The sequence below is a fragment of the Salvelinus sp. IW2-2015 genome, linkage group LG7 (genome assembly GCF_002910315.2).
Source record: "Salvelinus sp. IW2-2015 linkage group LG7, ASM291031v2, whole genome shotgun sequence".
In the NCBI taxonomy this organism is placed as follows: domain Eukaryota; kingdom Metazoa; phylum Chordata; class Actinopteri; order Salmoniformes; family Salmonidae; genus Salvelinus; species Salvelinus sp. IW2-2015.
Window position 1 is genome coordinate 10,463,264 of NC_036847.1, and position 24,054 is coordinate 10,487,317.

A 24,054-nucleotide genomic window follows, 5' to 3' on the forward strand; every position below is an offset into this window, starting at 1 on the left:
GCTGGGCAACACAGATTTTCCACTCCCTCCAAAAATTTTCTATGGGTTGAGATCTGGAGACTGGCTAGGCCACTCCAGGACCTTGAAATACTTCTACGAAGCCACTCCTTCGTTGCCCGGCGCGGTGTGTTTGGGATCATTTCATGCTGAAAGACCCAGCCACGTTTCATTCTTCAATGCCCTTGCTGATGGAAGGAGGTTTTCACTCAAAAATCTCACGATACATGGCCCATTCATTCTTTCCTTTACACGGATCAGTCTCCTGGTCCTTTGCAGAAAAACAGCCCCAAAGCGATAGTTTCCACCCCCATGCTTCACAGTAGGTATGGTGTTCTATGGATGCAACTCAGCATTCTTTGTCCTCCAAAACACGACGAGTTGAGTTTTTACCAAGAAAGTTCTATTTTGGTTTCATCTGACCATATGACATTCTCCCAATCTTCTTCGGATCATCCAAATGCCTCTAGCAAACTTCAGACGGGCGCTGGACATGTACTGGCTTAAGCAGGGGGACACATCTGGCATGCAGGATTTGAGTCCCCTGGCGGCGAGTGTTGTTACTGATGGTAGGCTTTGTTACTTGTCCCAGCTCTCTGCAGGTCATTCACATAGGTCCCCCGTGTGGTTCTGGATTTTTGCTCACCGTTCTTGTGATCATTTTGACCCCATGGGGTGAGATCTTTGCGTGGAGCCCCAGAGCGAGGAGAGATTATCAGTGGTCTTGTATGTCCTTCCATTTCCTAATAATTGCTCCACAGTGATTTCTTCAAACCAAGCTGCTTACCTATTGCAGATTCAGTCTTCCCAGCCTAGGCAGGTCTACAATTTGTTTCTGGTGTCCTTTGACAGCTCTTTGGTCTTGGCCATAGTGGAGTTTGGAGTGTGACTGTTTGACGTTGTGGACAGGTGTCTTTTATACTGATAAAAGTTCAAACAGGTGCCATTAATACAGGTAACGAGTGGGAGGACAGAGGAGCCTCTTAAATAAGAAGTTACAGGTCTGTGAGACCAGAAATCTTGCTTGTTTGTAGGTGACAAAACTTATTTTCCACCATAATTTTGCAAATAAATTCATTAAAAAATCTACAATGTGATTCTCTGGATTTTTTTTTCTCATTTTGTCTGTCGTAGTTAACTGTACCTATGATGAAAAGTACAGGCCTCTCTCATCTTTTTAAGTGGGAACTTGCACAATTGGTGGCGATAAATACTTTTTTGCCCACTCTTAACACACAGTGGCTTGCGAAAGTATGAACCCCCCTTGCATTTTTTCCTATTTTGTTGCACTACTTCGGAAATAAGTTGGCAACAAATCAATGTGTATCACTTGTTACCACAATGTGCAAAGATTTGAAAGACGCAAAATATTTTTTATTGTGAAAAAAGAAATGTGAACCAAAAAAACAGACCCTTGAGCGTGCGATAAGATATTCACCCTCCCAACGCTCAATAACTTTGACAGCCACTTTTTGCAGCCAATAAAGCTGCAAGTCTCTTGGGGTATTGTCCTCTATAAGTTGGCACATCTAGCCACTAGGATTTTTGCCCATTATTCAGGCAACAACTGCTCCAGTTCCTTCAAGTTCTTGATGGGTCGCTGGCGTGCTAGAGCCAATACTTAAATTCTATACCACACTTTCTCAATTCGGTATTGACGTCTGGGCTTTGACTAGGCCATTCCACAGACATTTATAATGTCCTCTCCCTTCTAAAACCCACCTCTTGAGGTTGCTCTAGCCAGTAGCTAGGTCATGTCCTGCTGGAAAGTGTTCCTCCCAGTCTCAAATCTCTGGAAGACTGAAACACGGGTTCCCTCCACTTTCCCGTGATTTAGCGCCCATCCATCACTTCCTTCATATTCTGACCATTTCCCAGTCCGGCGCTGCTGCATGAACAACATCCCCATACAGCATTGAGCTGCCACCACTCATGCTTCACTGCTAACAGCCCCAAAACATCACTGCTCTAGAGGAGATCTGCATGGAGGAATGGGCCAAAATACCAGCAACAGTGTGTGAAAACCTTGTGAAGACTTACAGAAAACGTTTGACCTCTGTCATTGCCAACAAAGGGTATATAACAAAGTATAGAGATAAACTTTTGTTATTGACCAAATACTTATTTTCCACCATAATTTGCAAATAAATTCATAAAAAATCCTACAATGTGATTTTCTGGATTTTTGATGGAAATTACAGGCCTCTCATCTTTTTAAGTGGGAGAACTTGCACAATTGGTGGCTGACTAAATACTTTTTTGCCCCACTGTATATATGTGTGTGTGTGTGTGTGTGTGTGTATATGTGTGTATATATATATATATATATATATATATATATATATGGGATTATTTAAGTGTGAGTTTTGTTGTGGTAGCTGTTTACACCAGTAGTTAATACTAAACAGTAAAGAATACACCACTGTTATTAAAACTAAACACAACTGTATATAATAATTCCTTGCTCTCCTACAGCAGGTGTTTGTCCCTGAGGGCCGCCCAGCGCCGAACAATGACGTGGGGATTCGCTACACTGTCAAGCAGAGGCCCTTCCCTGAGGAGGTGGACAAGATCCCCCTGGTCAAAGCCGACGTCAGCATCCCAGACCTGGACGACATCGTTAGCAAAGAGGTGAGAGGGACCGAACCGCACCACGACCCCAATGGTTAGGATACCATAGGGTAAAGTGTCAAACCTCTTGATAATCCTACTTTTCTTATCCTCTCCTTCACGACTAATAATTTGAAAGTACCTTGATAGGTTTTCATATTAGTTCTTTCACCTATCCAGTTCTTTCAACTATCCATGGTCATGAAGGAAGGAAAGAATGCAAGTAGAGGGGGGTAGGTGAGTGTATTCGAACACAGTCCCTATTAGTGCTAAAATGTAGTGCAATATAAACTATTTCTAAGGGTGTGACTTTTTAAGAGAAAATTTGGCACAGAGCATAAAGAGAGTAAAAGGTGTTTATGGAGGCTTTATGGAGACTTAATATTATTTGGGTATATTGTTGTTGGAGTCAAGTGTCTTCTATGAACTGACAGGATGAAGCGAGTGTGACATACACACTGAAGAATAATCACCCACACGTGAGTTGTCCTATCTTTCAGGAGTCTGAGGCAGGTCAAAGGTTAACCAGATCACTGATGGGATGAAAGGGTGGAAAATGGAGAATACTCACATTGTTATGTTACTCCCTAACTATCTAATCTGGGTTACTGGGGGCTCTATTATATCAAAGCCAGCCTGTGTTGTTTTGCCTTAATTATGCCACTCAGATATTAATAGAGCCCTTAGACTAACATTGATCTGTTCTTGATTGCAGTGGTTGTGGTAGAGGTATGGTTGTGCCAGAACTTGGTTTACTTACATTGTTTAAGATTATAGGGTGGGTACAGTTTCAGGTACATACACTAATATATTTACAAACCTTATACAACGTGAGGTTTGAGTGTGTGTCCGGATTGGGGTCAATTTCATTTAAATTGTGACTCACCACCTGGATTTGGTTTTATGTAGCAACATTTTACATTGTGTTTTTTTTACATTGGATCAAAGTAGAGACTCAGAGCTACAAAATGGTATATCATACACTGCATTTTTGAGGAACAATGGGAAAGTAATTCTGCTTTGAAAGTTGATAAACTTGTAAACTCACTTTTGAGAAAATGGCCTTTGAATGTTTTGGTATCTAGTGAAGAGCTCTTTGTCTACACCCATTCAGCATTGTTCACACCCTCTTAAGCTTTAGCCTCACCCATCTCGTTTCGCTCTCGGAGCGTTTAGAGCGCAAACTTGATGCTCTGGCCGATGATTTGTTTACCTCTGGATAACATGAAAACAGCCTGAGCAGCTCTGCTGGCAACAATTTCATTGCGCTTTTTTGTGGACGTTTACTGACACCGGCCATATTCAACGGGTGTACACTTTAGCTTAAGACATATAGCTAGCTAGCTAGGTAAACAACGTGTAAGATCACACACATCATGTAATGTTTGCTAACGAGCCAAACAACAACTAACACAGTGGCAAATCATGTCGTTACTACCCTGCATGAATATGCTGGGAGCTAACCAACCAGGTTGAATGTTATCTAGCTAACATTAGGCTCTAACTAGAAAAGCAAACGGCTCTGGGATACGAATAATAACATCAGCTAGGCAGCCAGCTAACGTTAGCTAGCTAGCTAACAATAAACTTTAGCTTGAAATAAAACCACTTCCTGTCAAAATTAGAAACGTGTAATGAGAAATTAGCTAGCTAATGCTAGCCTATCTTACCTGTATACATCATCATGCGTGATGGACGCGTCTCCCTGTCACGAACGCCATGCCACAATTGCCCTTAGTTTGAAGATGTAATCCGGAGGCAGGTGTTTTCTCCATCTCTTTAGCTATCATACTCTAATTCCACTGATTTCAAAACTTGATCCTCCAGAAAGTGGAGAGCAACACTTATGCAGCTCCACTACACACTACATTAAGAAAAAAGCTGCATTCGACAGGATTACCAACACAGACCGACCAGCTCAAATAGACAGAACCCTTCTATATGGCAGATCAATCCTCTCTCGGCATGTCCAGCCCACTCATTATCTCAGCCAATCATGGCTAGTGGGAAAGTTGCTGTCTTTTTCTGTGGCTTAACCAACAAGGCTCATAATTTAAATATTTTATTCGTATTTACAGATGGCATACAAGTTTGTTATTAAGGCTCATCAAAGTTCACATGTTCGAGAAGGCATTTCTGCTAAAAAAACGCATTTTGATTTAAAAAAAAACGTCTCTCCTGTGAAGTCGTGACTTGCGACATACGCCTAGTTTCCTGAATCGGGTCACAATTCAGTTAAGACATTTTGTTTTATAGGAATTTCAGTTTACTTCCTGAATTTAAATCCAATTTAACCCAACCCTGGTGAGTGCTTTGCATCCTTACAGTTGCCTCCAGTCACACAAACTTGACCTTGCCCGTCCTCCTCTCAGCTGGTGATGCAGCATGATAGGCTGCGCAGCATGATGACCAAGCAGATTGAGTATGAGTGTTCCCTGGAGCGCCACAGCGAGGACGTCTGGAGCTCCAAGTCATTCCCAGACCCCCTGACTGACTGCAAACCCCCTCCGCCCGCCCAGGAGTTCCAGACAGCCCGCCTCTTCCTCTCTCATTTTGGCTTCCTATCTCTAGAGGCACTGAAGGTTTGAACTGTAGTTTCATAGTGTTCAGAACTGAAGTTTATGTCAGTGGTTGGGAACTGTAGTTTGTCATTGGTTCGGGACACTATTTAGTCAGTGGTTGGCCACTGTTTATGGAAAATGTTATAATTTACCTCAATTCTGTATCGCAAAATCCAGTTTCTGGGTTTGATTGAAAAGGGGCCATAGCTCTAAAGCATGACCTGTTCACGTTGTACTGACTCTCTTACTCCAGGAACCGGGCAACAGCCGTTTACCCCCTCACCTCATCGGACTGGAGTCCTCAATGCCAGGGTTCTTTGATGACATCGCCTACTTGGACCTGTTGCCATGCCGACCTTTTGACACCGTCTTTGTGTTTTACGTGAGGGCGGGACAGAAAACCAGCCACGAGGTGAGAACTTATTACTTTTGATACAGTGTAAACTGGCATGAGAAAATGTATGTTTGTATTGATCCACTGTGTTATGCATTGTGATTGGTAGATCCTGATCCACTGTGTGAATGATGCATTGTAATCGGTAGATCCTGAGGAACGTGGAGACGTCGTCCAGTGTCCAGCCCCACTTCCTGGAGTTCCTGCTGTCTCTGGGCTGGCCCGTGGATGTGGGCCGGCACCCCGGTTGGACCGGACACCTGGACACCAGCTGGTCCCTTAACTCCTGCAGCAGCGACAATGACTCACAACAGATAGGTGAGCCACTCACCCCAGGGGTCGTAACCGACATGGAACCCAGGCTATTGGTTCACCTCAGGGGATTAGCTCTGAAAGCTAAAACATGTCCATGGGTCTCAGGAAAAAGTTAAAAGATGAAGATCCGGGCGTATAATGTCAGTGTGACACATTCACCACTGAAGGTGTTAGCTCGCTGAGCTAAAGCCAGGGCGATGTCTTGGTTGACTCAGGCTATAGATACAGCATAATAAAGATTATTATTGTAATTCTATGTCTCGGTCAGGGTGAATAGGTAATGCTTCAGAAAGCCAGGGTGATAGCCAAAAGATGTCTTGGTTAGCCCAAGCCATAGTACACATTTTCAAATTCTATATCTCAGACGAGATAAATATGTAATGTTTCATATTTTGCTCTGTCGCCATAGAGGAGGCAGCTACACCGGAGGACACTGGGGGTTCTGTATTTAACGGGGAGAAGAAGGTGCTCTACTACGCCGACGCTCTGACTGAGATCGCCTTTGTCGTTCCGTCGCTGACGGACTCCGGTCAGCATTTACAAATGCTCGTATTTTGTATTTAAATTGTAATTTTATTTTGTCTTAAAGGAACATTACATTAAAGTTTGTCAGATGTTTTCAGACCTCGAAAGTACTCTGTCAAGATGAGTCCACTTACCTATTCCATTCATTTTGGATTGTGGCAGAACAGATGGCCTGGGACGTGGTCTTATGTTAATGGTAGATCCCTTTTGAAGTGTAAAACATCTGACCAACTTTGATGTTTTGTTGTTGTTGTGTAATGTCTTTTTAATGCAGCCTATGTGAAGATACAGTTTTGCCCATCCCTGGGCGGCTGATAGCTGTTTTTGTGTTTACAGAGGATTCCTCGGTGCACAGTGACTCTACAGTGGAGGCGGACACACACACAGACCTCCTGCCTAGTTTACTAAAACAACCCAAGCTAACACTGGAGCTCTTCCCCAACCACTCAGACAACCTAGCAGCTTCCCAAAGGGTAATTAACCCACAATCCTACATTAATTATAATATATACCATTTAGCAGACACTTTTATCCAAAGCGACTTAGTCATCTGTGCATACGTTTTACGCCATGCTCTACCAGCTGAGAGCACAGATTCAACAGGGTTTTCGTAGTGGCATGAACCATCAAGTCTAAGATTTGTATTTTTCTGTTCTGTTGATATATATATATAAAATTATTTTTTTTGCCCAAAAATATTTCAAGACTTAAAGGGCCAATGCAGTCAAATGTGTTTTTTCTGTGTTTTATATATATTTCTATACTGTGGTTGCAATAATACTGGGAAATTGGGAAAATTATGATGATGCCCTTTTAGTATAAGAGCTGTTTGAAAAAAAATCCCACCGGTTTTGACCAGGTAAAGGAGTTAGACTGATGAGAAAGAGCTCCAAACCTCTCTGCCAATAACAGCTAGTTTTCAGTTTTTCCATCACCGCTTAGACCGCTCCCAAACAGTCCTAGCAAAATTCTTTCTTGAGAAATGGCACTTTGCAAGGAATACATTTTTGTTTCCTTTTGACCATTTTAATTGAAAACAATAACATTAAGGTACTTAATTGTTACCCAGAAATGATTTGATTTGATTGAAATAAAAATGGCTGCATTGGACCTTGTAAACTAATGCATTGGATACGGTTGACATATTTGAATGCTGGTTTCTTGCATTCTTTTGAGGAATAGATTAAATCTCAGGGTATCTGGACACCCATATGCCTGTGTATTTATATCTCTCTCCTCGAGCAGAGTTCTATGGTGAAGACTAAGAGGTCCTCCACAGGAAAGACTGCCCCTCCCCTGGGGCCTGAGACTAAGGTGCTAGTGGTCTGGGTGGAGCGCTACGATGACATCGGTAAACAACCTCCGATAACTTCCCCTAAAAATCCCTGTGTGTCCCCTAGTACAGTTTCACTTTACGTCATCATGGCGCTGTGTCATTTCTGATGTCTGTCCTTGTACAGTGTTATGAGACAGCTCATGATTTTTTTACTGTTCCGTTAGGACCTGCCTTTGAAAGTGAGAAACCAAAGTGAGAAACTGTTGAAGGTGTTTCCCCTCAAATGGGCCCGTTGTTGTTTTTCCTCTAGAGAACTTCCCTCTGTCTGATCTCTTGGCGGAAACCGGCACTGGTTTGGAGGCGAACAACAGCACTTCCTGCAGGTAGGCTACTAAGGCCCACGCCCAACCAAACACTAACCCTAAACACTTACCAAAAACTATTGTAAATTAAGCTTGAGTAAGTGTTTCAATATTGTGTCAAATTAAAGTTAGGCCACTCTAAAATCCACTGTCACATTTTCAGTAGGTTAGTTTACATCACACTGATAGTGAAGACCAAGTCTCATATTTCCTGTTGAATAGAATGGAAATGTCATGTCCTTCTTCAAACTCCACCACTCTCTCTCTGCACCTCTTTCCCTCCTCCACTTCAACTCTCCCCCTCTTCAGGTCTGGGCTCCTGGAGAAGGACATGCCCCTGATCTTCATCCACCCCCTAAGGACGGGTCTGTTCCGGGTCAGGCTCCACGGGGCCATGGGCAAGTTCAACATGGTCATCCCCCTGGTGGACGGCATGGTGGTCAGCCGCAGAGCACTAGGTGACCAAATCATCTCTTTCTCTAATCTTTCATTTCTCTGTTTCTCTCTCTTTCTACCTCTAGATTAATTTCAACTGTCTCTCTCTGGCTTAGTCATTTATGTTATGCTTCCTTCTCTACCCATTGCCGTGTTGGCGGTTTTGTCATCCTGCCCCTGGGATATTACAAACTACAAATATGACTAAATTCCACTCCTATTTTGTTTGGCTCATTATGTCACATTCTGCTTGTTGTTTTCTCCCAGGGTTCCTGGTGCGCCAGACGGTTATCAACGTGTGCCGGCGGAAGCGACTGGAGAGCGAGACGTACAGCCCGCCGCACGTGCGGCGCAAGCAGAAGATTGCAGACGTCGTGCACCGCTACCGCAACAAGCAGCTGGAGCCCGAGTTCTACACCTCACTCTTCCAAGACGTGGGGGAGGGGAGGCCTGTTCACCTTTGACCTCCCCCTCCCTTTGAAAAACACTAAACAGACACACACACACACAGACACACACACACACAGCCCCAGATTCTCTATATTTATACAGTTCTATTTTGTTATTTATGTCAAACGCTGCCATTGACGTCGAGAGCAGTGTCAAAAAATTGTTACCAGGTGCAAGCAGTACATTTCTAGTACGAACACATCTGAGCCTGTCTTTTTGGTGGCTACTAAGCCCCAGTTAAGTTCTGGACACTTGGCATTGAAAATATACTGCACATCCTTATCAGTCTACTCTATGCTTTGTGGCACCAGTTTCTGACGCGCTATAATTTGCAATAGGATAATCTACTTTTGGTCTTTTTTTTAATATTGTGATGAAGAGTGAACAACATTATTGGCCTTTTAATCCTCCATTTTAGAGTTTCTGTTTTTAATGATGTAGCCTAAATGTAGATGGACCAGACTCCTAATATAGGTTTACTTGATCATTTGACATGTATCATATCGACACAGCTGGGGAGAGGAAGGAGAGACTGGGATTTGGGCCGATACCGTGCGGGTGGTTGTGGTGAGAGATTTGGTGAACTGCAGTTGGATCAAGACATTTTACGCGATGGATCCATATATTACTTTGAAAGTGTTTACATCTTATCTAAAAACAATCGGTTTAAAAAAAGTATTCTTCTTCATGTATCTGTCCAAAGTCTTCCATGTCATTGACAAAATGGAGTTGAACATTGCAGCAATATTAGGCATTGGTCAGCTTACTTACTGAGTCTCAAAACATGGAAAAATAAGCAAAGACATTTAAAGGGGTACTTCACCCCCTTATCTAAATTCTTCTGTTTTCATACCACTTTTAAGGTGTAGTGGTGAACTATCCCTTTAATGTTGGTCAGCTGCTAACAGAGATTGCATAGATATTGTTCTTACAATGAAGTAGACCAGTATTATTCGTTCCGGCACTGAACCATTTTGACGTATAGGTCATATTGCACTGTTTGCGTGAGACTGCAGATGTAAACATTGCATCTGAGGTGTTTCTGCTCTCGTCTGCAAGTCTAATCAGATCAGTCACTCCATCCCACGCAACGGCATGTCTATACTGTATGCGTGATGCAACACATGGAAGTGATGGAAGACGTGCATACGGTTCTTCTTACTACTGATGGCACATGGTTCTTCTCCATTCTGAAGAAGGCACACTTTTTGTCAGATGATGTGTCTAGGCATTGCTCTTCTTTATCAGAAATGCATCTCCTTGTGTACGGAGAAAAGTTGTTGGTCTTTTTGAATGTGTGAGATTGTCTCAAGATCTATTTTGTTTTGTTGCATCTTCTAAAACAAAACGTTATGCGAAAATACACTTTGTTTCATTGGATGGCAAGTTGACTGATAGGCTAGTTGTAATAAGGAAAGGTCAAGTACAGTTACATGTGATTAGGAATCAGAAAATGATTAGAATTAACAGATTTTCATATTCACTGCAAATTAAGTTTTATTCCATCTATACAATCGTGAGTTTACTTTGCGTATTGCAATTGGTTTACCGATTTTTGTTTACTTACTGTGCTTTTAAAAGCCCTGAAGCGAACCCTTTACTGTCTGCCTGTAATAATGTGCATTTATTTATGGCAATGATTGAAAAGGATAAACCTCCATACATATTTATTTGATCTTTAGTCTTTATGCACTGAGCACATTTTTTTTTATATATACTTTTTTTAAACATTTTTCTTTTTTTACAGTGGTCTGCAGTTTGGAAATATACTCAAGGAAGAGTTTTATCTTGTGAAATGTAAATGACGAAAAGACTTGGGGTCTATTTTAACAAACCTAATGCAATGGGGCAGTAGCACTATAGGTCCAGGGGTGTGTCAGAAATATTTGAGATATTTTCACAGTGGGAATTATGGGCACAGTAGCTGGCGGTGGTGCGAAAAGGCTGGGCTTTGATGAATAAATAAGTTCTAGATGTGCTCCCTGGCTAAATATGTGGTTGCTTCAAGTTGTGTATTTACTTTATTTTGTTATCCTCTCCAATTGGACATGCCAGACGTTGTCAATTAGCAAGATTCGATTTACTATTGATAAGACCCCAAAAAATACAGTGAATAATAATCATCAAATTCTAATAAAAACAAAACAACTTGTTTTAAATAGGCTACGTCTAAATCCAGTTACAGGCACCAATTACTCCCCGTGAGCATATCATATTCAGACAATGGAGGGTTTTACACACACACTTTTCACAGGAGCTGGAAAAAGATTTGAATAGATATTTATTTGTCTGAAATTGACCCCTTAGTCTATGACATGTTTAATCTATCATTGAATTAGATTGTCTTACTTTTTGATGGTTTTATGAATGTATGTGCTTTTGCACATAGCCTACCTTTTTTTTGTTAAGGAAAACAAGTATGGAATATGAATTAATCAAAGCAATTGCATACAATCAATAGCTAATCTTATCCTGAATTACTTATTTGTTATTTGGTAATATTTAAGAACTTGTGTTGTACAGAAAGGAAGAATTATATGTAAAATATAAGAAATTGTGAGGTTTGTCTGTTGCATTCCTCTTTTTAAAAAGGCAAAAACAAAATGTATGTAATGCAACTGTCTGGGAGAATCAGTGGATAATGAATGTAACCTGCATTGATTAAAACTTATCTTTTCATTTATTCCTTTTGATCCCCAACCTTTGTTTACATGGTGTCTGAGGAATAAAGTTGAATCACACTTTTTAATGTTCTCTGAATCAGTGGATTGTTGTATGAGTTTGATGCTGTGCTACGAATGAGTCCACAAGAGGTCCCCTTGCGCTGACATTTATAAATCGGACACTGCTGTTGTTGGCGTTCAACTACAGTGCTCGAGTCCGTAGGAACTTGGTGGTAGCAAAGTGTTTGTCAGACCCTCTTCGTAATGATGACAGTCGTCTAAAATATTAAATTGTATCCATAAAAGTCGACTTAATTTGCAGCCTGTTCCATTGACTTGCCCATTCAATAGGCCTGGTTTGTGCCATTCATAAAGTAAAAATGAGGCAGCCTTATTGAAAGAATGACTGGGCATATGTATTTAATTAAGAGGTGCAGAATTAATTATTTGATATTGAACTTAATTAAATTCGTTATGTTAACGTAAAGCCGGTCCCTACACTGCTGCACTTCTGAAAGCGACCACTGGCACGTTGTTGCATTGCTCTCATTCCCCACAGAAGCCAAGAGGACAACAAGCGCTTTTCAGACTGCCTTCTGAGAGTCTGAAATTACTGCCGCCTGCATCATGTGCTGTCGTCTCAAAACTTATGTTGACACACAACGAACCAATTTGAGAACATGTGATTTAGCGATCCTCAGCCTATATTGTAAGCTGTACATTCTCAGCTGAAGTTGTTTTTTCTTGTCGCGGAATCGGATCTCGAAAATCGATCATTCGTCGTTTATTGCAGTGTCTGTCTTTTCTAGAGAAAAAAAATCAGAATAAATACGCATGTTTTTGTTTTGTTACTTTTGTTGAAGTTTATACGCATTGCGCATCATTGCATTGGGGTTTGAAGATACGGTGTTGAAAATGGACTTAAACTGCAACTAACTCGGAATACTTTTGCAGTGAACCAAGTATCAATAATAATATAACGTTATTTTCCTACTCTTTGGATAAATATAAATTATGGAAGAAGACGGGCAACATGAGAACGGCGGTGTTCACGGCACCAAAGATTCGGACCGCCAGCAACGCTTGAGGCTCTGTGTTTTAAATGAAATTTTGAACACCGAGAGGGATTACGTTCGGGTATTGCTTTTCCTTCAATCGGTAAGTTTTTGATCGCCCTTTCTTTGCCTCAATTGAACCCATGGCTACTTGCCAGACGGGACATTTATATTGTTCAGCTGTTGGCAAGCAGTTGTATCATTGTATCACAAATTGCTGGCAACAAACACCCTTGGAGAAAGTGAAGTCATGGCCAGTTTGCTACAGCTGCTGCTGGTTGTGCTAGGCTGGTTGAATGCATTATCATCACATTCCAATTTTTGGTTTTAATGTGTAGCGACAGTTCACCCTTCTGTTGATGTCAGCCGGTAGAGTGGTGTCCATAATAATGATTTGCTGCATTTTATAGTGTTTCCGTTGGGGGAACGGGCACTTCACAGGCATGCCATTGCTTGGGCTAGTACATCATCGTTGATTTTGGAACGTCTTCCGCCTTCATTCATTAGTCTGTTCATCTTGTAAGTTCTGATAAAACCCCAGTAGAAACCGTGGATTTAATAGAAGGACAATTCGCAATTCAAATGATGTAGCCTGCCTGTCCCGCCCATTCGCGACAGTAATGGTGTGCATTTATTCATTGATAATTGCGAGCCAATGTATCACTTCATAGTAAGTGTTAGGTATCACGTTTTCTATAATCACATCTGAATAACGAATGGGCTCATTCACGCGTCACCCGAGAACTCACCACTGTGCCCGAAGCTCGAGTCTAGACCAGCTGCAGGTGGCAATTCAATTTGTCACCTCTCCTTGTCATCTCTTTGTTTCCAGTCTCCTGTGTTGTCTCCTCCCATTATCCGGGCCGTCGTCTCTATGCACAGTGCAGGTGGCCTCGTTGAAGGATGATGACAGCCTAACCTTGAACCATGGCCATTACAAACTGCTATATGACAGGGTTTCCCAAACTCGGCCCCCCCCCGTGGGTGCACGTTTTGGTTTTTGTCCTAGCACTATACAACTGATTCAAATAATCAAAACTTGATGATGAGTTGGTTATTTGAATCAGATATGTAGTGTGAGGGGAAAACCCAAAACGTGCACCCGGGTGTGGGGGGGGGGGGGCCCAGGACCAAGTTTGGGAAACACTGCTATATGATACATCATGTGACCTTAGGCAGTTGTATGATACAAATGACCACATCTGATTGATAAGCATCCAAGGGCTGGAAAGAATGATGACATGTGTCCAATGGATTTTACACATTTGAAAAGAAGGCTGTCAGTCAATTGATAGGCATTCTATGCTGGAGTTAACTCCAATATTTTGTCCTCTTACACACTTCACATGGAGAGCCTGAACATGGAAGGGGGCTATGCATGAACAAGAAGGTGGGGTTGTTCTATGGGAATAGTGTATGAAAGTAGAGTAAGTAATGAACAAGCATTAAACTAATCAACTCTTCATTTTTAGACCAGTATGACTATAACTCCTCATAGGCAATCCTCTTCACGTTTAATCCCCAATTTATTATTCACTTTATGTGGAGCAGCGTTGCATAACGGTCAACAAACCTCAATAACTGGTGTAAAGCAACAGGGGCCTAAACACACACCATGACTCCCAACTTCTATGTATTTATAAAACATACAGGCAATGTCTGGATCTCATCCCCCTACTTCCCCTCACCCCAGCCTCTTGCCTACCATTACATCATGTAACATCTCTTAATTTAACACAGCAGGACACTGCTGTCCACTTAACTAACCCTTTCACGTCACTCCAGGGGGTTAGACTCTAGAGACTTACGTTTACTCCTCAACAACAGTTGGACAATTGCAGAATCAACTGTCTGCTGTTGTAATGATAAGGCTGATAATACTATTACAACTGTTGTAAAACTCATTTTCATGGCACCCGGTTTTGTGTGAGTGCATGTGGCAGTGCATGTGCCTATATATGTGTGTCTGTGTATGATCCTGTGTGCTTCGCCTCCCAAAGTCCATTGATCTAGTGGCGGCCATGGCGTGGCATCAATGGCTCAGCGGATTGTGGAAAGTCTAACACATCCATAAAATCAGTTTCGCTCCAATCCTGGCTAATCCGATAATGCTATGCTACTCCCTTCTCCCCTCCCTGCCGGGAAGCCAAGCTTTTGTCGTCAAACAGCCAATCTGGTGTTGATAAGGACTGTCTGGCTGGGGGTTAGATGGGCCAGGATTGAGGCCATATGTTTTTAGTAAAGATAGCCCCAGTCTCTCTCTATCCCCCCCCATTGAAGACACCTGAGCCGATAGATGGGGAGTCAGTGATCACCTTGGCGGGGAGATTGAGAGTGTAATCTGATACTGTACTGACCACTAAACCCCACAGTTTTTCCTCTTTGAGAGACACTTGGTCGGTTGGTTGTTTGTTCTCAGTCTACGCTGGTTATGAGAGAGGCTGGGGTGAAGTTGAGGCGCAGCGGTTGATGAAGGAATACCCCCCCCCCTCCCATTGCTCTCGCCATCGAGTCTGTTTCCCCCACCTTTTGTGTTGCAACTAGTCTGCATCAAACACACAATCGATACACGTACTAGCGGGATGACGCTCAGTGATGTTTATCCAGCTTTTGTCATCTCTAACCCGCGTCCCTCTTGGCAATTACCGAAGCCAGCGAGCATATCAAATTGGCTGGGTGGGGATAGAGATGGGTGTGAGGCAGGGATAACAGGATTCGTTTTGCGCCACAATGTCATTCCAGATCTCTGGTCAAATTTTTGGGGTGGACTAGTAGAACCGATGCTTTGCATTTGGACAGCTCACTTTAATTTAATTTCAGTCTTTGGTGGTAACTGGTATCTACTCATGTTTGTTAAATGGTACGCCGCTTTATTTGCGTTGATCAGCTCTCCGAAGAATTGGAGTGCGGCGCTAGTTTTTTCTGCTCACATCAGCTCGGATTTTCCCGACATTATCCTACAAAATGCAGGATATGGCATGAATATGGTTAGTGACATCATCCTGTGTGGATGTGGTGTGGGATTTCCACAACATTTAAGCAAACCTTAGAAAAAAAGGAGATGCAACTTTTACAACGATTGGTGTTTTTTTTAAATGAGATGTCTTTTTGCATCCTGACCACTCGTCACAACATTGGAGCCTTGCAAAAAAAAAAGCCAATAATATCCACTCAAACCTCAACACGCTTCTCCCACAAAACCTCCACCCGACCTGGGTCGTGTTCAGTCGGGAGAGAACGTTTTTAAACAAAATGTAACAGGGATTTACCATCTAGGACTGGTCCAATTAGAACACTTATTTTGTTTTCCGTTTCAAAGCGTTTTGCTACGGTCTCCTACTTAACTCAACCCTGGACATATACATGGCCTTAAGACTCTGTATTATCGTAATGTTCTGATTAGCTGGGTGATAACCTCTGTCATAACCACTGTCTGTCATGTGCGCATGTGGAAAAGATGGAAGTGGTTCAGGGATGACTTTTAAACATTTGATACTCCATAACCTATAATAGGAAACATCTGGAGATGCAGCCCCTTTGAAACCCGCCCCTGGCCACACACACACACACACACACACACACACACACACACACACACACACAAACCAACCACACACACACACACACACACACACACACACACACACACACACACACACACACACACACACACACACACACACACACACACACACACACACACAACACTAGATAACTTACTTGTAAGGGGGTTCATTCGTGATTTGTGTGTGTGCTTGAGTGTTCCTTCCCATGCCAGTGAGTATATGACCGAGGATATGTCAGTGGTTTCCTCCTTAAAGGTGAAACCTTCAAATCCTCTTTATTTCCCCTTGCTGCCAAGCTGGTGTTGACTCCTGTGGCCAAGCCAGCTGTGGTGGGGCCAATGACAAGCCTGGTTGAACAAACAGGATGACCCACAAGGCTGTGCTCATTACCTTGGAAGACACACAGGAAGTCAGCCTTGAGCTTCCTCTCTAAGCTGCTCTCTCCATCATCCCTCCATCTCTCCACACTAGAATACGCCAGCATCAGGTTTCTCTGCCCTGGTGTCTACTACTATAAATAGGTCCGTTTATAACTCCCGCCCGCTGCGCCGGTGGCTTCAACTCTGTAACCCCAACTCCAGGGCTCTAACTAACAAACCAGACTCTACTCTGCAAAAGGGAAAACGCCCCGTCGTGTCTTTATGGAAGGGTCTGGAATAGAAGCGTTGGGGGGTTGCTGCTGGGTCCCGACTCCTGCCAAGTAGTTTGTTTCTGGCCCTTTTAAATACGCTTCTTAATAAGACTTCAAAGGCCTGACACGAAAGCGCATCATGTGCCTCAACTTGATGAGTAACCAATAAGGAGCCAAAGGCCCAATATCTTTACCTGTCTACTCACCCTGATTTTATTTCCGCTGCTCTATTGATCGTTTCATACAATCAGTCTGAAACTTCCATCTTTTAAGTCGTTTGTGTTACTTGAAAATGAGAGGCGTTGTACAAAACAAACTTATCAGCGATTGGATCGTCTCTAATCAGAGTATCAAAGTTGATAATGTCATCATGTAGGCCGGCTCTGGCGCAACCCATCGGTTTCTAGGACCAATCAGAGTGGTCAGAATGTGTTCGCGTTCTAGAAATCATTGGGGAGGGAGGCCAATCCAGACTCATCTTGGAGAAGAAACGTCAGTTGGCCTGAGCGATGTGGATGGGTAGCCAGGCAGCCAATCTCTTGTAGAGTCTGAGAAGATGAACAGCAGTCCTTCTACACTAAGAAAATGTGCTTACATATCCAGTTGTGTTTCTTTTGGATTCTACGTGGTAAGCATTGTTTTATTGATTTAAAATAGTCCAAATACACATTTCAGGCAGCGCAAGAGGAGTACTGCCTCTTGTCTTACCCTTGAAACTGGCTCAAGGTTTTGATTGAATAAAATCTTAAGTCTCAGCATATCCAGCAGACCCCTACTCCTCCCCAAAGCTCACGTAAATTGCCCCCCATTGGGCCCTCTCTTTGTACCCCCCCCCCCCCCTTGTCTTCCAACACTGTGACAATTCCATTACACAAGCCCTACAGTTCTGTCCAAACCCAGGGCCAAGGCTTAACCCTCCAATGGGAGGTATGCATTTGATGTCGTGCTCCTTAAGAAGTCACAGCGCTCGGTCTCCCTCAAGACAATTAGTACCTTATTGCAGCCGTTATGTTGCCAAGCCAACAGATTACAGCACATCGTGACACAAAAAGAGTAAAGTGTCAGGCCCAACTAATCTTGGTTTCATTTTTAGTCATGTGTGCTCATAAGCCATTTCTTTCCGAGGCATAAGACTGCATCAGGAATTTGAGGAATCTAGTTAACGTGTCTAAACCTCTGGAGTAGCGCAGTGGTATAATGTCACATACCCTGTGGCTATGTTTTCAAAATGTTACAGATATTTCCGAGAGGATTAGCATAGGAGGGAAGCACATATCGAGCTACGTGTTTGGCATTGAACTGTCTATATTGGACTGATCACCCAGTTTTAATCCTACTTGGACTGCCACATACATACATGTACAGTTGAAGTCAGAAGTTTACATACACTTAGGTTGGAGTCATTAAAACTCGTTTTTCAACCACTCCACAAATTTCCTGTTAACAAACTATAGTTTTGGCAAGTCGGTTAGGACATCTACTTTGTGCATGACAAGTAATTTTTCCAACAATTGTTTAGACAGATTATTTCACTTATAATTCACTGTATCACAATTCCAGTGGGTCAGAAGTTTACATACACTAAGTTGACTGTGCATTTAAACAGCTTGGAAAATTCCTTTACCTTCAGGCATTTGTAAATTGCTCCCAAGGATGAACCAGACTTGTGGAGGTCTACAATGTGTTTTTCTGAGGTCTTGGCTGATTTCTTTTGATTTTCCCATAATGTCAAGCAAAGAGGCACTGAGTTTGAAGATAGGCCTTGAAATACATCCACAGGTACACCTCCAATTGACTCAAATGATGTCAATTAGCCTATCAGAAGCTTCTAAAGCCATGACATCATTTTCTGGAATTTTCCAAGCTGTTTAAAGGCACAGTCAACTTAGTGTATGTAAACGTCTGACCCACAGGAATTGTGATACAGTGAATTATAAGTGAAATAATCTGTCTGTAAACAATTGTTGGAAAAATTACTTGTGTCATGCACAAAGTAGATGTCCTAACCCACTTGCCAAAACTATAGTTTGTTCACAAGAAATTTGTGGAGACTCCAACCTAAGTGTACGTAAACTTCCGAATTCAACTGTATGTGTGTATATATGTATGTATGTGTATATATAGATATCTCTTTCTTCCGTCTAGTTTTTAAATTCTTTGTGGTGTTAAATCATTTTCTGTGAGGCTGTAATGTTTGATTTAATGCAGAAGCATTTGCTTTAGGAATTCAAGGGGTAAATGGTGGTTCATGAGATCAGATAAACGTGGATCTCTCTGCATAGTCGCGGTGAATACAATACCATAGGCATAGCAGCACTGTCTGTTGAAAGACTGTTCTCTCCCTGTCAGGAGTCAGTGACGTCCTCAATTGGCCTGTGTGTTTGTTTTCTAGCACACTGAAGTACGTGGACCAAGTGGAGTCTATCCAGATGTGTTGTTCAGTTTGAATGCGGACACTTCGGTGACACAAGCCTTCAATGGAAAAAAATACACGACAAGGAATGTTAATGGTCACACAGTGTTTTCGAAATGGGTGATATATGATGGAATTAGTGACATGGCCTCCCTTGTAAAAGGCAGCAATGGGAGACAAGCAATGGGAGACCACCAATGCCCGCTTGACATCTTGACCTGAACAAAAGCGGGACAAGTACTTCCCCAGAGCAAGCCAATACCCATTAATTGAACAGGGGGTTTCTTTTCTCCTCCCAAGTGAAAAGGTAGAATGGAAGGATGACTGTAAATGTTTGGAATTGAACCCAATGGCATGTCAGCCAGTCACACAGAGAGAACTATCCAGGAATTCCCATCAGCACCCTTTGGGAATTGCCTGGAACAGTTTGTGGACAGAGGCTGCTGGGCAGCGAAACGTTTGTCAGGTTTGTCAAACAGAACCAGATGTGTGGGATTGAAGGGGGCGAAGGTCACCATTCTATTGAGAAACATTGACCACAACCAAACTCTACGACCGTAGTAGACCTTCCATCCTGACACTCTCCAACCATGAACAACGCCAAAGGGTTTTGATGAACGTTGAATTGGAGTTCCGATGTTGAACTTTCTGCCCCCGGCCTAGTTGAAGACTAATAGGAGAAGGTTGATTTGTGACAGTAGTGATGGATGGGGTGTGTGACTCCTTGTGGTTTATCTTAAGACCGCTAATTGACTGTGCTCCATGTCTACACACGTCCTTAAATATGAGATAGTTTGTAAGAGTGGGCGAACGCTCTTCGAGTGTTTTGAGGGAATCCTATTTCAGGGATGAATCATGCACTTACGTTGAATGTTCGCTTTGATAAGGGAACATTTCACTTGGAACTTAGGATTTACCCCAATGTCTGTACAGTCATGTACAGGTAACTTCCAAAATAAAGGAAACACCTGAGTAAATGAGGGATACAAAGTATATTGAAAGCAGGTGCTTCCACACAGGTGTGTATAAAAATGCTGGGCAGGCCCAGTTGCCAATTTTCTTTGACTACCATGGCTAGAAGAAGAGATCAGTGACTTTGAAAGAGGAGTGATTGTTGGGGCACGTTTGGCAGAAGCTTCAGTGACTAAGACTGCTCAACTTGCTGATGTTTCACGATATGGCCGTCTCAGTCACCAGATCTCAACCCAATTGAACACTTATGGGAGATTCTGAAGCGGTGCCTGAGACAGCGTATTACACCATCAACAAAACACCAAATTATGGAATTTCTCGTAGAAGAATGGTGTCGCATCCCTCCAATAGCATTCCAGACACTTGTAGAATCTATGCAAAGGCGCACGGAAGCTGTTTTGGCGACATGTGGTGGCCCAACGCCCTATTAAGACACTATGTTAGTGTTTCCTTTATTTTGACTGTTACCTGTATTTTTCTAGAGTGTTGTAAAACTAGTCTCATTGGGTTCAGTTAAAGATGGCATGGTACCATCTGATCAGAAGATGCGTCATTGTGGACAACTACAAATACCTAGGTGTCTGGTTAGACTGTAAACTCTCTTTCCAGACCCACATTAAGCATCTCCAATCCAAAAATGACATCTAGAATCGGCTTCCTATTTTGCAACAAAGCATCCTTCACTCATGCTGCCAAACATACCCTCGTAAAACTGACTATCCTACCGATCCTTGACTTTGGCGATGTCATTTAAAAAATAGCCTCCAACACTCTACTCAACAAATTGGATGCAGTCTATCACAGTGCCATCTGTTTTGTCACCAAAGCCCCATATACTACCCACCACTACGACCTGTACTCTCTCGTTGGCTGGCCCTCGCTTCATACTCGTCGCCAAACCAACTGGCTCCAGGTTATCAAGTCTTTGCTAGGTAAAGCCCCGCCTTATCTCAGTTCACTGCTCACCATAGCAGCACCCACCCGCAGCACGCGCTCCAGCAGGTATATTTCACTGGTCACCCCCAAAGCCAATTCCTCCTTTGGCCGCTTTTCCTTCCAGTTCTCTGCTGCCAATGATTGGAACGAACTGCAAAAATCACTGAAGCTGGAGACTCATATTTCCCTCACTAACTTCAATCACCAGCTGTCAGAGCAGCTCAAAGATCATTGCACCTGTACATAGCCATCTGTAAATAGCCCATCCAATTACCTCATCCCCATACTGTATTTATTGATTTATTTTGCTCCTTTGGACCCCAGTATCTCTACTTGCACATTCATCTTCTGCACATCTATCACTCCAGTGTTTAATTGCTATATCGTAATTACCTCGCCACTATGGCCTATTTATTGCCTTACCTCCCTTATCTTACCTCATTTTCACACACTGTATATAGACTTTTTTTCTACTGTATTATTGATTGTATGTTTGTTTATTCCATGTGTAACTCTGTGTTGTTGTATGTGTCGAACTGCTTTGCTTTATCTTGGCCAGGTCGCAGTTGTAAATGAGAACATGTTCTCAACTAGCCTACCTGGTTAAATAGAGGTGAAATAAAAAAATTGTATCCCATTGCCTGTTCTCATCAGTTTTGGTGACTAACTGCCTGGGAACAATGCTTCACAGAGAGAACACCGTTCAGCTGAATCGGGTCTGTTTATTGGCTACGGTACTGTCTCTGCCTGGTTCCGCTCCTCTTGTCTGATTCAGGACCAGTGGGTGTCTGCTTTGATCCCATTATGACCGTGATCGTATGCCAGGGTGCTAATGCACTTCCCCCCACGAGCCATCTACTCAGCGGGTCTCAATGACGCTGCTTATGTCGAACTGAGTGATACACATGCACACACCTCATGTTGTACCACTCAGTGTTCGTATGGTTAACCATTTCACTACATACTGAAGCTATACTTCCAATGCTGTCAATAACTCCCGATTCCTCTACATTAATCAAATGTTAGAAGGTAATCTTATCTAGCGAACAGCAATAAAAGGGGCTGCAGTATGGAGTGGAGATGCACAAGTTACCCAATCCATTAGAATTCAATCTCTTTTTGACAGCACCCCTTTTGATTTGAATGAAACCTTCCATATGTATTTGCTCATTGTATAAGTGATCAGAAGGTGACTTTTTGGACATGAGATAAAGACATTCAAAGTTGACCAGTTTGGCATACCCCATCATACCATGAGACATCCATGTCTTCATCGCTGGAAAAGATAAATGGTTGAGATTGATATCATTTAAAAGCTTATTTATTATTTATTTATTTCATGTCAATTATCTAAAATGCTTCTTCATGTTTGCATGTTTTGTAGCTTAGACCCTATTTTACATCAAGTTTTTTTTGTTGTGCCGGCCATCGGTTCAGACACATTAACATTAGTTATTTTCTTAGATCAATGCGCACATTGCACAGTTTTTCTTGAGCTAAATCAGATCCAGTCTAAACTGTGCGATGTAGTAGGGAGTTGTAGTTTCCAACAGGCCAATAGTCTACATATTTAAATGCATAAAACGTGGTAATTGACTACAATGACCATAACCCATTGCGCATCTACTTGTCCGGTCTGTTTTTCTTTTACGCCTGTGGTAATTAACTGATAATTGGTATTCAGCAGTGATAAAAGTATGCCTTATTTACTTTGAAGAATGACTAAAAAAGTGTTTTTGTCAGACGGCATAGGGCAGCAGCTCTATGGAGATGAGATGATGACTTGGAATTTAAATAAAGTCATCAAATAAAACAAATGAAATATACACAACTGAACAATTTTATTAAAGTGATGTGAATAAATAAGTGATAAACAGTAATGGGACTACCATCATGGGACTTTTATTAATTGTTTTGTTCTGTGTTACAGCATTCAACCCAAATAATCTAAACCAGAATCAAATAAATGTATTTTTTAATAATCGAACCGAAGCCGAACTGGCCTCAAAAAGCACTAATTTCTCAGCACTACTGATACATCTACTAAAATGGGAATAGATTTTAAATGTCAACTTTTTAAAATGGTACCACAAAGATGGTTGGAGGTCCACACATCTGTTATAGGAAACCTATTGAAATCATAGAAATATAAATAATAGATATGGCCATTTAAGTTGACATTCAACAGTGGGTGGACCGTTGGCCGTCTTTGGTTAGTAATTAGAAGTAAAAATGTAAATTAAATGGACATTTTCAGTGGTGTACCAGCTAAGTTGCAGTTGTCTGAAGGGATGGGTCCTATTTCTATGATTTGAAATAACACCCACCCTGTATACAAGAGCATGTTATGTCTCAACCGATGGCGGGCACAACACAAACATCTCAGAGGATGTAAAGTAGGGTCTAAACTGAGTTTTTAGATGATTGAATAATGTCAATGTTTTGACAACCCCCGTAAGCTTTTAAATGATATCAAAGCTGAACTGTTTATATTTTCCAGTGAGGAAGACATGGATGTCTCATGATATGCAAAATGGGTGAATTTGAAATGTTTTGGCATTCAGGTCCAATGTATTTAAAATATATATATATTTTACCTTTATTTAACCAGGTAAGCTAGTTGAGAACAAGTTCTCATTTACAACTGCGACCTGGCCAAGATAAAGCAAAGCAGTGCGACAGAAACAACAACACAGAGTTACACATGGAATAAACAAGCGTACAGTCAATAACACAATAGGAAAAAAGTCTATATACAGTGTGTGCAAATGGCATGAGGTAAGGCAATAAATCGGCCATAGTAGCAAAGTAATTACAATTTAGCAGATTAACACTGGAGTGATAGATGAGCAGATGATGATGATGATGAGCAGATGATGATGATGAGCAGATG

The 24,054-nt window shown here is 42.1% G+C and overlaps 2 protein-coding genes across 3 annotated transcripts in view; both read left to right on the forward strand.

Moving 5' to 3' along the window:
* The window catches only part of LOC111966364 (ral GTPase-activating protein subunit beta), a 40,314-nt gene extending 28,645 nt beyond the window's left edge, over nt 1-11,669 (forward strand). The window contains exons 21-30 of one of the 2 annotated variants that reach the window (XM_023990940.2): nt 2,473-2,628; nt 4,980-5,189; nt 5,422-5,580; nt 5,712-5,880; nt 6,287-6,406; nt 6,739-6,875; nt 7,648-7,753; nt 7,989-8,061; nt 8,350-8,498; nt 8,743-11,669. In XM_023990940.2, coding sequence (XP_023846708.1) covers nt 2,473-2,628; nt 4,980-5,189; nt 5,422-5,580; nt 5,712-5,880; nt 6,287-6,406; nt 6,739-6,875; nt 7,648-7,753; nt 7,989-8,061; nt 8,350-8,498; nt 8,743-8,939 — 1,476 coding nt within the window. In that variant the 3' untranslated portion in view covers nt 8,940-11,669. The remainder of the gene's footprint in view (nt 1-2,472; nt 2,629-4,979; nt 5,190-5,421; nt 5,581-5,711; nt 5,881-6,286; nt 6,407-6,738; nt 6,876-7,647; nt 7,754-7,988; nt 8,062-8,349; nt 8,499-8,742) is intronic. The other variant, XM_023990941.2, reaches the window with a different exon arrangement.
* A 468-nt stretch (nt 11,670-12,137) lies between these two features.
* The window catches only part of LOC111966365 (phosphatidylinositol 3,4,5-trisphosphate-dependent Rac exchanger 1 protein), a 113,960-nt gene continuing 102,043 nt past the window's right edge, over nt 12,138-24,054 (forward strand). Inside the window, exon 1 of the mRNA XM_070444624.1 lies at nt 12,138-12,746. Coding sequence (XP_070300725.1) covers nt 12,603-12,746 — 144 coding nt within the window. The 5' untranslated portion in view covers nt 12,138-12,602. The remainder of the gene's footprint in view (nt 12,747-24,054) is intronic.